Source organism: Lampris incognitus, chromosome 11 (genome assembly GCF_029633865.1).
Source record: "Lampris incognitus isolate fLamInc1 chromosome 11, fLamInc1.hap2, whole genome shotgun sequence".
In the NCBI taxonomy this organism is placed as follows: Eukaryota; Metazoa; Chordata; class Actinopteri; order Lampriformes; family Lampridae; genus Lampris; species Lampris incognitus.
In genome coordinates this window covers 35,157,633-35,173,149 of record NC_079221.1, presented here as the reverse complement: position 1 = coordinate 35,173,149, position 15,517 = coordinate 35,157,633, and the positions used below count along the sequence as shown (strand labels likewise).

Below are 15,517 nucleotides of genomic sequence, written 5' to 3'. Positions count from 1 at the left end.
TCACTCTCAATGAAAATCTTAGCATCTTCCACTCTGTCACCTCCAGCTCAACCTCCTGTCTTTTCATTAGTGCCACTGTCTCCAAACCATATAACATAGCTGGTCTCACAATTTTTTCGTAAACCTTCCCTTTAACTCTTGCTGGTACCCTTCTGTTGCAAATCAGTCCTGATACTCATCTCATCCCACTCCACCCTGCCTGCACTCTCTTCTTCACCTCTCTTCCGCATTCCCAGTTACTTTGAACAGTTGCCCCCAAGTATTTAAACTCAAACGCCTTCGTCACCTCTACTCCTTGCATCCTCAACATTCCGCTGTCCTCCCTCTCATTCACGCATAGGTATTCCGTCTTGCTCCTACTGACTTTGATTCTTCTTCTCTCCAGTGCATACCTCCACCTCTCCTCGACCTGCAACCTGCTCTCGTTACAGATCACCATGTCATCCGCAAACATCACAGTCCATGGAGACTCCTGCTTGATCTTGTCCATCAACCTGTCCATCACCATTGCAAACAAGAAAGGGCTCAGAGTCGATCCTTGATGTAATCCCACCTCCACCTTGAACCCATCCGTCATTCCAACCGCACACCTCACCACTGTCACACTTCCCTCATACTTATCCTGCACCACTCCTACATACTTCTCTGCAACTCCCGCCTTCCTCATACAATACCACACCTCCTCTCTTGGCACCCTATCATATGCTTTCTCTAAATCTACAAAGACACAATGTATCTCCTTCTGGCCTTCTCTATACTTCTCAATCAACATTCTCAAAGCAAACATCACATCCATGGTGCTCTTTCGTGGCATGAAACCATACTGCTGCTCGCTGATCGTCACCTCTTCTCTTAACCTAGTGTCTATTACTCTTTCCCATATCTTCATGCTGTGGCTGATCAACTTTATACCTCTGTAGTTACTTCAGTTTTGCACATCACCCTTATTTTTGAAAATCAGTACTAGTATGCTTCTTCTCCACTCCTCATGCATCATCTCACTTTCCAAGATTGTGTTAAACAATCCTGTTAAAAACTCCACTGCCATCTCTCCTAAGAATCTCCATGCCTCCACAGGTATGTCATCAGGACAACTGCCTTTCCACTCTTCATCCACTTCATAGCTGCCCTCACTTCCTCCTTTCTAATCCACCGCACTTCCTGATTCACTATCCCCACATTATCCAACCTTCTCTCTCATTTTCTTCATTCATCAGCCCCTCAAAGTACTCCCTCTCAGCACACTCTCCTCACTTGTCAGCACATTTCCATCTCTATCCTTGATCGCCCTTACCTGCTGCACATCCTTCCCTGCTTGGTCCCTCTGTCTAGCCAATCAGTACAAGTCCTTTTCTCCTTCCGTAGTGTCTAACCTCCCATACAACTCACCATATGCCTTTTCCTTTGCCACCTCTCTCTTTGCTTTACGCTGCATCTCCTTGTACTCCTGTCTACTTTCTTCATCTCTCTGCCTATCCCACTTCCTCTTTGCCAACCTCTTCCTCTGTATACTTTGCTGTACTTCCTTGTTCCACCACCAAGTCTCCTTGTCTTTCTTCCTCTGTCCTGATGACACACCAAGTACCTTCCCAGCTGTCTCCCTCATTACTTCTGCAGTGGTTGCTCAGCCATCTGGCAACTCTTTACTACTACCCAGTGCCTGTTTTAACTCCTCCCTGAACGCCAATCAACAGTCTTCCTTCTTCAAATTCCACAATTTGATCCTTCACTCTCCCTCTTCTTGGTCTCCAAAGTCATCCTACATACCACCATTCAATGCTGCCTAGCTACCTTGCAGTCTCCAACCCCTTTCAGATCGCGTCTTCTACATAAGATATGGTTCACCTTTGGGCACTTTTCTCCACTCTTATATGTCACCATATGTTCCTCCCTCTTCTTGTATGTATTCACCACAGCTATTTCCATACCTCTCACAAAATCCACCACCATCTGTCCCTCCACATTTCTCTCCTTGACACCATACCTGCCTATCACCTCCTCATCACCTCTGTTCCCTTCACCAACATGCCCACTGAAGTCCGCTCCAATCACCACTCTCTCCCCCTTGGGTACACTCTCCACCACTTCATCCAACTCACTCCAGAATTCTTCTTTCTCTTCCATCTCACACCCAACTTGCGGGGGCGTATGCGCTGATAACATTCATTAAGACACCTTCGATTTGCAGCTTCATACTCATCACTCTGACTGACACTCTCTTCACCTCCAGCACACTCTTGACATACTGTTCCTTCAGAATTACCCCTACCTCATTTCTCCTCCCATTCGCACCACAGTAGAAGAGTTTGAACCCACCTCTGGTGCTCCTGGCCTTATTCCCCTTCCACTTGGTCTCTTGCACGCACAGTATACCCATCTTTCTTCTTTCCATCATATTAGCCAGCTCTCTCCCTTTACCAGTCATAGTGCCAACATTCAAGGTTCCAACTCTCACCTCCACACTCCTACCCTTCCTCCTCTCCCACTGCCTCTGGACATGCCTTCCCCCTCTCTTTCTCCTTTGCCCAACAGTAGCATAGTTTCCACTAGCACCCTGCTGGCCAATAGTACCGGTGGCGGTCGTTGGTAACTCGGGTCTCGACTGATCTGGTAGGGAAATCTGACTTATGATCTGCATATTTGATTTGGCAAAGATTTTACGCCGGATGCCCTTCCTGACGCAACCCTCCCCATTTATCCGGGTTTGGGACTGGCACTAAGAATGCACTGGAGCCTGTGAAACTCAGCAATGGAGTAAACACAAACTGATCCAGGTCACGAGTTTTGTATCAGACAGAAATCTGAGCACAGTGGGGCAACCACAAACATAACCTAGTTTTGGATGTGCTGCACTGGGCCAGCAATACTTCTCTCAGCCATATCCATGTATGGAAGTTTCATTAAAGATTATCACCAACAAATGGTAAATGGAATGCATTTATATAGCACTTTTCTAATCTACCGACCACTCAAAGCACTTAACAGTGTATACCTCACATTCACCCATTCACAAACACACACACATTCATACACTGATGGTGGAGGCTGCCATGCAAGGTGCCAACCTGCTCATCAGGAGCAGTTAGGGGTTCAGTGTCTTGCTCAAGGACACTTCAACATGCTCTCTGCAGGAGCTGAGAATTGAACCAGCGACCTTCCGATTACTAGACAACCCACTCTACCTCCTGAGCCATGCCGTCCCAAGAAAGAGAGAGCGGGGTCAATAATTGGTAATGTTGCCATCTTAAAAAAAAACAAACAAACAAACAAACGAAAAAACAAAAACAAAAAGGAAACATTCCATTAGATTAATAAAGGGCTCAGAAAAAAAAATTGATGCCGATTGACATACTTTCTCACTTCTGTTTTTTTATGTTTGGTTTAAAGGTGCATCCAGGATAAATAATTCACTCCGCTATCATCACACACTGGAAAGAAAACTAAGTGTTGCAACTCAACCCTGGAATGAGAGATTTAAAAAGCCTGTTAAAAAAATGTAAAAGCTGACTAAGTGGTAGAGTCTTCCAGGAAAGTTTTCTCATAGAGGAGTAGGTCTTTATCCGCCCCTGCTCCTCAGGGTGACCCAGCTTTTTTTATTGGGTTTTGCAGGAATATACAACACTTGTGTCAAGAATAAATTCAATTGCCTTTTATATGCTCCATCAGGGCCGCACAGTGGTGCAGTGGTTCGCGCGCGCGGTTGCCTCACAGCGAGAAGGTCCTGGGTTCGAACCCTGGGGTTGTCCAACCTTAGGGGTCATCCGGGGTCGTTCTCTGTGTGGAGTTTGCATGTTCTCCCCATGTCTGCGTGGGTTTCCTCCGGGTGCTCCGGTTTCCTCCCACAGTCCAAAGACATGTAGGTCAGGTGAATCAGCCGTACTAAATTGTCCCTAGGTGTGAATGTTTGTCGGCCCTGTGATGGACTGGCGGCCTGTCCAAGGTGTCTCCCCGCCTGCCACCCAATGACTGCTGGGATAGGCCCTAGCATTGGGATAAGCAGCTTGGATAATGGATGGGTGGATGGATGTTCCATCAGAGAACAAAGACATACACTCACCGGCCACTTTATTAGGCACACCTGTCCAACTGCTCATTAACGCAAATTTCTAATCAGCCAATCACATGGCAGCAACTCAATGCATTTAGGCATGTAGACATGGTCAAGACGATTTGCTGCAGTTCAAACCGAGCATCAGAATGGGGAAGAAAGGTGATTTAAGTGACTTTGAACGTGGCATGGTTGTTGGTGCCAGACGGGCTGGTCTGAGTATTTCAGAAACTGCTGATCTCCTGGGATTTTTACGCACAACCATCTCTAGGGTTTACAGAGAATGGTCCGAAAAAGAGAAAATATCCAGCGAGCGGCAGTTCTGTGGGCGAAAATGCCTTGTTGATGCCAGAGGTCAGAGGAGAATGGCCAGACTGGTTCGAGCTGATAGAAAGGCAACAGTAACTCAAATAACCACTCATTACAACCGAGGTATGCAGAAGAGCATCTCTGAACGCACAACACGTCGAACCTTGAGGCAGATGGGCTACAGCAGCAGAAGACCACACCGGGTGCCACTCCTGTCAGCTAAGAACAGGACACTGAGGCTACAATTCACACAGGCTCACCAAAATTGGACAATAGAAGATTGGAAAAACGTTGCCTGGTCTGATGAGTCTCGATTTCTGCTGCGACATTCGGATGGTAGGGTCCGAATTTGGCGTCAACAACATGGAAGCATGGATCCATCCTGCCTTGTATCAACGGTTCAGGCTGGTGGTGTAATGGTGTGGGGGATATTTTCTTGGCACACTTTGGGCCCCTTAGTACCAATTGAGCATCGTGTCAATGCCACAGCCTACCTGAGTATTGTTGCTGACCATGTCCATCCCTTTATGACCACAGTGTTCCCATCTTCTGATGGCTACTTCCAGCAGGATAACGCGCCATGTCATAATGCTCGAATCATCTCAGACTGGTTTCTTGAACATGACAATTAGTTCACTGTACTCAAATGGCCTCCACAGTCACCAGATCTCAATCCAATAGAGCACCTTTGGGATGTGGTGGACCGGGAGATTCGCATCATGGATGTGCAGCCGACAATTCTGCAGCAACTGCGTGATGCTATCATGTCAATATGGACCAAACTCTCTGAGGTATGTTTCCAGTACCTTGTTGAATCTATGCCATGAAGGATTAAGGCAGTTCTGAAGGCAAAAGGGGGTTCAACCCGGTACTAGCAAGGTGTACCTAATAAAGTGGTCAGTGAGTGTATGTTTATACAGAATTGGGCACCGAACCCACTAAACTCGGAACAATACCATGCACACACATACCAGGAGAAAACAAGTAAACTGGAAAACAACACATAATAACGAGGCTGTTCAACAGCACATTAATGTTGCTGCTCTACACATTAAAACAAAGCAAAACATAACAGAAAAAAAGAAAAAAAAAGAAGAAAAACTCACATTGCCACTTCTTACCCATCCACAACCAATTCATTAGGTTGAAATATCTGAAAACTTAGTATTCTTGATGCACTTGAGGAAGAGGCCCCAGACCTTGACAAATGCATTGGACCTTCCTTGGAGGGTCAGCCTTATTTTCTCCAACTTAAGAAAGTATAGTACATCCCGAATCTAATGTGTATGAGACAGTGGTGCAGGAGATTTCCACTTAATAAGGATCAGTCTCCTAGCCAGTAAAGCGGTGAAGGCAATTACATTCTCTGGGAAAAAGAAGAAGAGGGCAACGAGACTGACACCCTAAAGAGACCACTGAAAGGGTTAGGCTCAAGCTTCCGGCCCAGTATTTCAGAAAAAGTATTAAAAACCTTGCCCACAAGTTAAACAAGGATGGACAGAGCCAGAGCATATGTATAAGGTTGGCTGGGGCCTGATGACATCTGTCACAGATCGGGGAGGCATCCTTGTAAATCTTGGATAGATGAGCCTGGGCAAAGTAAGCGCATTGGACCATTTTACATTGTACCAAACCATACTTCGCACAAACAGAGGAGCTGTGTACTCTTCCCAGAATCTCTCCCCAAACCTCACGTGATATTTCTTCCCCCAAATCTGTCTCCCATAAGAACTCAATTGAATCAAGTGAGTCTATGCTTAAGCTATGATTCTCATTGTAGATTCTAGCGATAGTCCCTTTCAGAGATGGAGACGCAGTCAAAAAAAAAATCACCAAGAGGAGAATCCTCCGGCAGATCGGGAAAACCAGGGAAGGTATTCCATACAAAGCTATGGGTCTGTAAGTATCTGAAAAAGTGTGCTTTCGGAAGCGGAACACAGTCTGACAGCTGCTGATAGGATGCAAAAACAATGTTAAAGTACAAATCTGTGAAAGATTTGACAGGGACATCAGATCTATAGCAGCTCAACCTCGTGCCAGAGGATCAGTGTCATTACCAACTGGTGCTAGCAAGTTCAAATCCAAAATCACGAAGAGAACCGATGACTGGGGATTACAGTGCCAGAGATATTCAGCGAAAAGAAATAAAAGTTTACACGTGATGACGGAAACTGTATCTGATGCACAGAACTTTCCATTCTTAGCTGAAGAATTAGCTGCCTGGAAATTCCCTCCTTGACACAAATCACCAACTCCATATTTACTTCTTTTATCTCTTGAGCTACAAAAGGCACTTAAACCCCTGAAAATCCACTTGTGCTAACATAAAAAAAAATTAATGTTTTTTTCTGTTAAAAGGACATTACATGGATACTCTTAAAGGAACATTCTACTACTTTTTTTTTTAAACCCAAGCCCTATTTTCCTATGGTAAGGAGTCAAACTAGGTGATGGGTGGCAGAACCTTTTAAATTGATTCAGTATTGAGCAAGCTTGTGTCAGCCTACTGCTGTACACCAAGCTGCAATGTAATCCTTCGCAAAATAACATCCACTAAAAGAGCTTTTCTTTTGACACCAACAGGCTCAGAATGTTATGAGAGGACTCCGAGGAGCCTTGGCCATGAAGGGTAATGATGAGATGGTATTTGATATACTTTATTAATCCCTGTGGGGAAATTCTGCTCTGCATTTAACCCAGAGGGCAATTTAGTGGGAAGCCGCCATGCAGCGCCCAGGGACCAACTCCAGTTTGTCTTGCCATGCCTCGTTCAGGGGCAAAGACAGGAGTATTAACCATAACGTGCATGTCTTTCTGTTCTGCTGACGAGATTATAGATTACTGACTATCTCAACTGTTTCTCTCTCCCTCTCTTTCTGAATGATGTCTTCTCCTGACTCTTCTGCCGTGTATGTGAATGATGTGATGTGAGTCTCCCCTATGTGCACGTATAAACTGTCCTCCTCCCGGGTCTCCAATGTGATGATGGACGCCGCTTGGCATCCTCCTCGTCACAATCTTTATATATCTTATAAATCCATATAATTCTGTTATCCTGTTTCAATGTTGTATCTTTCTCTGTGTGACTAATATTTTTTCTTGTCTCTTCTCCCAGGTATGAGAATGGTGTGATGTGAGTCTCCCCTGTGTGCATGCGTATTCTGTCCTCCTGTCAGGTCTCCATGGTGATAGTGGGCGCGTGGCTCAGGTCCTGGGCTGTTCCAGTGGCATCTGGACACGACTTGGTGTCCTCCTCATCATCCATCCATCCATTATCCAAACCGCTTATCCTGCTTGCAGGGTCGCAGGGATGCTGGAGCCTATCCCAGCAGTCACTGGGCAGCAGGCAGGGAGACATCCTGGACAGGCTGCCAGGCCATCACAGGGTCCGCCTCATCATATATATTATAATTCCATTATAATTCTGTTATCCTCTTTCAATGTTGCATTCTGAAAATTGATTTTTTTCTTTAAACACAACATCCACTGCATGTCTGTCCATCTTGGGAAAGAGAGCCCTCCCTCTGTTGCTCTCTCTGAGGTTTCTTCCTAGTTTTTTCCCTGTTAAAAGGTTTTTTTAGGGAGTTGTTTCTTATCTGATGCAAGGATCTACGAACAGGATGTTGTTTTGCTGTAAAGTCCCCTGAAGCCAAATTTGTAACTGGTGGTATTGAGCTATACACATAAAATTGACTTGACTAGCCACATTATCAGTCATGGAATTCTTCTTCTTCTTCTTTTGGCTTGTTCCCTGTTTCTCAGGGGTTGCCACAGCGGGTTTTATAGTTTCCATCGGTACCCTGTGAGGGCACAGCACCAATGGCGGCCGTTGTTAACCTGGGCCTCGACCAATCCCATATGGAGCCTTGCTTCTCCTCGCACCGGCAGCTTCTCATCCAGTCAGCGATGTCCTTGGCTGTAGCTCCATAGTTTTCATAGTGGTGGAGGAACTTCCCCTCCCTAAAAGGACAAAAAGATTACAAATAAAATGGTCTCTAAAACATGTCAACTCCGGTCAACATCAGCCTGTGAAACTCTCTCCTACTATGTTCAGCTGCTCCCGTTAGGGGTCGCCACAGTGGATCATCCATTTCCATTTCTTCCTGTCTTCTGCATCTTCCTCTGTCACACCAGCCACCTGCATGCCCTCCCTCACCACATCCATAAACCTCCTCGTTGTCCTTCTTCTTTTCCTCTTTCCTGGCAGCTCCATATTCAGTATCCTTCTCCCAATATACCCAGCATCACTCCTCCACACATGTCCAAGCCATCTCAATCTTGCCTCTCTTGCTTTGTCTCCAAACTGTCCAACTTGAGCGATCCCTCTAATATAATTGTTCCTAATCCTGTCCTTCTTCGTCATTCCCAATGAAAATCTTATGTCAATCCAAATCATTATGTCAATCCACATAATGATTATGTAAAATTTTACATCGGATGCCCTTCCTGTCACAACCACTAACCCTATGGATGGGAGCACAGGTAAAGTGCTGGATGCCATCCCAGTATTCATGGACTTGCGCTCATGCCTGTCGCTCAATTATCAATCATGGAATTATATAGCTATAAATCCATTTCTAACCTGGAACAGAAGTCTTGCTCTGTAATTCCGTGAGAAGGGGGTTGTTGCAGAAGGTAAGTGCATAACAGAAAACAAAAACAACAAAAAAAGGTCTATAACTGTACCGAATGACTGTACAGGGATTGTCTTTTCATAATGGAAGATGATTTCAGACACTTTCCAAAACATTTTGAGCCTGTTGTTCCAAGACTTCTTTTCATGGACATTATTCAGTGAGCGTTATAACCCCAAAGGATTACATTGCAGCTTGGTAAGAGGCAGTCGGCCGACGTCAGCTTGCTAAATTTTGAATCAATTTAAATGAGTCTGCTCCCCATCGCTCAGTTTGACTCCTAATGATAGGAAAACAGGTCTTAAGTTGAAAAACACTGGCGTTGTAAGCAGAATCATAGTTTGAATTCTGTTGCTGGTTCAGATATAATAGGTCTAGCATTGTACTGTAGTGCACTGCTCACTTAAGGAAAGGGAGACGGTAAAGAGACCTTGAGTGCAATGTCTCATGGTGGGTTAAACAGCCAGATAACTCCAGCAGTGTTGATGCAGAATTATACTGTAGTGATTAGCTCCTGTTTATCAGTGAGGGGCTCATTACTGAAGTCAATGTTGTTGGACGGTCGTTAGCTAGCCCTGCGCTGACACAAATGTACTGCCAGCTAACAGACTGACTCCGGCTCAGCCTCACATGAATGCACCGGTGAAAGTATGCACACACGCACACGCGCGCGCGCGCACGCACACACACACACACACACACACACACACACTTACACTCTTAACACAGCATTGACACATGCACGCAGAGGGCAAACACAAACACACACACACACATACACCACAGGGCCACTTAATCAGCCCTGGTCTAATTAAAAGGCCAGACTGGAATGAGAGAGCATTTAATGTGGAGATGGGGGATGAAAAAGCTGACGCAGGAGGAATAAAAGCTGGAAGGTTAGGGCACCAGTGCACCAGCTCACATTTTGCAACAAAGTAAATACCAGTGCAGTGAAGCGATGGTAGGGAGACTGTTTGAACAAACACCCAGGATCAGTCAAGCTCTTACTTTCCTGCTGCGTATGCGATCACAGGACAGTCAACAAGCTATAAATGTGTGTATTGGTGGATGCATGTGTGCGAGTGTTTGAGTGTATTTAGCACATAACCTAATTCAACTTTACATATCTTTAGAGCCATCTGTATACTGCATCCCTTGTGAGGCCCTCCTAAGACACTGGCACCCTAAAGGAGGGCTGGCACCCGAAAGAAATGCTGGCACTTTAGTGCAGTCAACATCCCTGGCTGCCCTGATCCCTGGCAACAGCCCCCAACTGTGAGCCTGCTTTGCTCAAAAGGAATACTTAAGGACCCAAACACTTGAGAGAAACCTTCTTCTTTAAACTTAGATGTATTTAGAACCGGGGGGGGGGGCACACTTCCCACCTGTTTGAAGTGTGAAGTCTTGGGTCCGAGAAGCCTTGACAGCACTTTCTGACAAGAGATAGTTAACTGAAGTGGCCATGCTTTAATATTCTGAGGCGGGAAGACTGAATTAAGAGAGGCGACATGAAAACTGGGCCTAAAGTGAGACAGATGAGAGGACTTGACTCACTCAAAGTAGCAGAAGGTCGGGTAGCCCTTGACATTGTACTCCTGCTTGAGGCCATCGAACTCTGCTGGGTGCACGTTCATCCCTGCCAGTACCTAGAGAAGATATGAAGATGGAAGAGAGAGAGAGAGAGAGAGAAGATATTGAGATATTAGGATGGATTACTCAAGGAGGAAACCAGAGACCACTGAAAACAGTGGGTAATAGATGTTGGCTTAAAGTATGAGACGAAAAACAATTCATGACATCCAAGTCTGTCCCACTTTTCAAAACCTGATAAGAAGCAATTCACTCCGCTTACCAAAGAGCATACTTCAATTTCATTTAGTTTTTTCCAGCGGCACAATGTAGCCAGAATCTATTTTTATGCAAATCTATTTTTAATCACTCAAGTAAGTTTAAAATCCAACTGATTGTTTTGCTCACACCTGACACAAGACATGGCAGATGATTATAAGGGGAGTGCATATCAAGGTGGGGGTGAGGATGGAGTATGTGATTGCTGTGTAAAACTGGGCTACCATTGTCCATAGCAAGTTGAATTTTAATAACTGCAGTAGTGGTCATCAACCTTGCTCCTAGAGAGCTACCATCCTGCCAGTTTTCACTACAACCCTAATTTAACACACCTGATTCTACTAATTACCTACTTACCAAGACCTTGATTAATTGAATCAGACGTGTTAAATGAGGGTTGGAGTGAAAACCAGCAAGAGGGTTGCTCTCCAGGAGCAGGGTTGGTGACCACTGGCCTCAGAGGAACAGCATCATCTGATTGGCCCCCGTTTGATGACGGAGATAATGTTTTCTGCCCACTTGAGGTCCTGTAAGACTGTAGTTCCCAGGAAAGTGCATGACTCTGCATTGGAGAACACGGAGCAATTGACGTCTAAGGAGAGAACTTTGGTAACTGGCTACAAAAAAGGCAACATTTTCAAAGAACGATGTGATAATCGGTGAAAAAATGTGTTGTATGGACATGCTGTGCTCTCCCAGGCCCAATAAGAACCACATACTCAGCTGAAATTGAAGCTTAGCAACGCAGCTAACAATAAAGAAAATCCCACATTTGCTACTGCTATTAAGGAAATAAATGAGTGTGAGTTTGAATTGTACCCAGCCAACTACCCCACTCTTCCGAGCCATCCTGGTCGCTGCTCCACCCCCTCTGCCGATCCGGGGAGGGCTGCAGACTACCACATGCCTCCTTCGATACATGAGGAGTCATCAGCCACTTCTTTTCACCTGACAGTGGAGTTTCACCAGGGGGACGCAGCATGTGGGAGGATCACGCTATTCCCCCCTCCCCCCCAAACAAGCACCCCCGACCGACCAGAGGAGGCACTAGTGCAGTGACCAGGACACATACCCACATCCGGCTTCCCACTCGCAGACACGGCCAATTGTGTCTGTAAGGGCGCCTGACCAAGCTGGAGGTAACACAGGGATTCGAACCGGCGATCCCCGTGTTGGTAGGCAACGGAATAGACACCACCCGGACACCCCGATTAAAGGTATTCAATCGATGCAGATTTTTCTTAGCTATAATTTCCATTGGTCCCTTTCAGAATGTGTACTATGTTCTGTTCAGTTCGGCTAGAAAGGGAAACAGAATGAGACAATGTTCGATAAAGGATCCGCGCACTTTCTCTGAGGTTGTGTAGCTTAGTTTTAGGTAAGGAAAGTTCATTGTTTTAAAGAGTTTTTTTGTCACACACACACACGGCCAAAATTGGTTCGATACAAACAATACTTCACTGTGGCTTTGACATCTTTGATTCACACCATCTCCCACTTGATGAGATGTAAGCATTTCGCATGCAAGCCTTCCCACGCCTGGGACAGAGTGGTGAACAATGTGTGCAATGACTTGGCTGAACGCTGCTTGTGTGTTTAAATCCTTCACTTGTAAAGCACCGCTATCAGGCTCTCACAATAGTTAGTCACACAAACACCTGTCTCTCTCAGTCTCTCTCTCTCTGTCCCCATCTCTCTCAACCCTTTGTTTCCGCCTCTCTCTCTCTCTTTCACACACACACACACACACACACACACACACACACACACACACACACACACACACAAACACACACGTTGTGCACACAGAAAATTGCATCCATTATGTTAATCTCCAAATGAGGGGTTTAAATATTTACTCATTGTAAGCGTGCGTGAAAACCAACTAAAAAAAACCATCCAATTATCTTTCCATTCATTTCCTACTCCGTTATGGGGTAAACATGTTGCCCCTACCGACTTCATTGTCTACTCGGCAGGCAGTCTCTCTCTGCTCTCATTATACAGTGCATTTTTCCTGCAGACTCTTCGGCCCAATGCTTGAGGACAAGAGCTTGTGAAGAACGAACTCAGAGCCTGTTTGCCGAGGTGCTTACGTGGGGCTCCCTCTCCCAAGTACCACTGATCTGTGTTAGTGCATGTCCCGTGTTATTCAAAACTATTTCAACAGTGGGAAACCAAACACCCCCACCAACCAAGTTTGCTTTCCATTGTATTCTCTGTCTGTGATTTCCTCCGATGGGTCTTTGGGGAACTGACTGGAGCTCGAAGGAGAAGGTCAAAGTAGGATAGGGAGGAAAGTAGGCCAGGGAGGATAGGTGGGAACATGGCTCCGCAAATTCACGTTTGCAGCGGTCTCACCCGGTGTGGGAAGATGGCAGCGCGAACTTAAGTTTGCGGCGGCCTTGCCCAGTACCGAGGTTTGTGTTTTCGTTTGATGGCTGGGAGAGCTGGCGCTGGATTGGCTGGGAGAGCTTGGTCTGCTGTGTCCTGTGGGCCCGGGGACCATGGCCCTGCATGGAGCTGCATCTGAGGAGGAAACACCGAGGGCAGTCTGACAGGACGTCGAAGCGGGGCAGGCTAAGCTAACTGCTCGCCCATGCAGACTGGCGGTTCCAATAACACTGAAAGCGGTCTGGCGGCGGCTTCGCCTAGCGTTGACTGTATTTTTGGTGTCGTCATGTGGAGTGTGGGGAGGTGTGTTGAGGGTGTCTGGCTGAGAGAGCTGGCATTGGATCGGCTGGGGGAGCCTGGTATGCTGCGTCTGGTGGGCCCAAGGGACCACGCCCCTGCTTGGAGCTGCACCCATGGAGAAAAACACCAAGTGCGGTCTGACGGGATGCGGAAGCAGGGCAGGCTAAGCTAACTGCTAGCCCATGCAGACCAGCAGTTCTGACAGTCATCCTGGCATTCGCTCGCTTGGACAGTGAAATTTTTTGAATTGTTGGATATATGTGTTTTTGTAGTTTTTTGTAATTTGGATTTATGTGTTCTTGTAGTTTGGATGTGTTTTTCTGTTTGTGTTGCACTGCTGTGGGCTGGGGGAAACAATATTTCATTTCATTTCATGTGCGCAGGTGCATGGAATGAAATGAAAAATGTTCCTGACTCCTGTAATGGGAGAGAGAGCAAGACTGCAAACTCAAAGTTGGTGCAGTCAGAGGTGGTATTTAATCCATACAGAGATTGCAAACTTCAACAAGAAGGTCTTAAGCATATAACTGTGGCTGTAGGGGCCAGGATTAACTGATCACGCTGCAAACCAACACGCTGGAGACAGATCTGACATCCCCGGTGATCATTTACCATCCTCTAATGTGCTCAATTGACCAAAAGGAAAGCTCAGCAACATTGGCTGGCTTTTAAATGAATTGCGGTAATTGCACTGGCGCGTTAGAGTTTGTCAAAACACTCATAAAGCAATTTCATTCCAGCAGAGAGGATGGCAGAGATGAGTATGGTGCTACCGGCTTTAGCCAAAAGGTCATCTATGGATTTTTAGACTGTTGAAATGAACTAGAGCTGAAGCATTTTGCTGAAGCAAAACTGTGTGGGTTATGTAATAGACTGCTTCCACCAGGATCAGTTCAACAGCCTGTAAACAAGTCTGCAGTTTAGATAGCTAAACCATCCTACAGTCAGCTAAGAATAAAACAAACAATGGGATACAAAGCATGCCTCCTCACAGACAAGGCAAGTGTGCCACATCCATGAAAGACGGCTGCAGGCCTGGATGAGTTAAACAGGCAAGGCTGTAAACTCAGGGAGCAAGAGAGAAGGATCTGGCCAACTTACATATTTTCCCTTGGTCTCTGTGGCTGCTTGCTGAAAGATTGGCTGCATTCTCTTACACACACCGCACCCTGTCCGATAAACACAAAAGGGAATAACAGAAGTTATTGGAGAGGAGCTGAATAGGCCCATCATTCAAGACGGCATCAATAACGCCATAAAAGATCTTTTTCATCATGGGGAGAGCCATCACGATTGAAAAAGAGGGGGCTATGTGTTATCTATTGTGAGAGAGGTGATGTACTGAGAAGCAATGCCTATTAACTGAGCAATCTTTAATACAAAACCTCCCATGCAGCCACCATTGAGCTCCAACTGACCAGTAAAACTAAAGCCTAATGCACTAAATCCCATCACGTTCTTTGAAACCCAACAAAGTGGACAGCATATTCTGGGTAAGTGCTAAACACTTTCTGGTATGATAAATACCAAGTAATTGTTACTGTTAAAATTACTTAACAAACCAGTGAACAAGTAGTAAATGGACTGCTTTTATGCAGCGCTTTTTTCTGTACTGCTTTACAATAAACACTCTACATTTTACCCATGCACACACACTCATACACAGAATGTGGTGTCAACCACGCAAGGTAACAAGCAGCTCATCGGGAGCAGTTAGGGGTTAGGTGTCTTGCTCGGGGACAGCGATACTTTCTGCCACAATGAGCCAAGGATCGAACCGGCAACCCTCCAGTTACTGGATGACCTGCTCTGCCTCATAAGCCGCTGCCGCCGCCGCTGTAAAGTGATGCGTTAATGGACCACCACGAATGATGTTAGCGGGTTCCAGCCCCACCTTATCAGAATCGTGTTAAGAGTCCAAGAAACAGAGGTTTGATTCCCCTGAAAAAGAACTGGTTTCATGTTGCAGTGGTGGCAAGATGAC

General features: G+C 45.9%; 1 protein-coding gene across 1 annotated transcript in view; it reads right to left on the bottom strand.

Annotated features, from left to right (window-relative positions):
* pdia5 (protein disulfide isomerase family A, member 5) overlaps window positions 1-15,517 on the bottom strand; it is an 80,377-nt gene that overhangs the window by 36,577 nt on the left and 28,283 nt on the right. The window contains exons 8-9 of the mRNA XM_056290160.1: window positions 14,635-14,702; window positions 10,546-10,637 (exon numbers count right to left, since the gene is read on the bottom strand). Coding sequence (XP_056146135.1) covers window positions 10,546-10,637; window positions 14,635-14,702 — 160 coding nt within the window. The remainder of the gene's footprint in view (window positions 1-10,545; window positions 10,638-14,634; window positions 14,703-15,517) is intronic.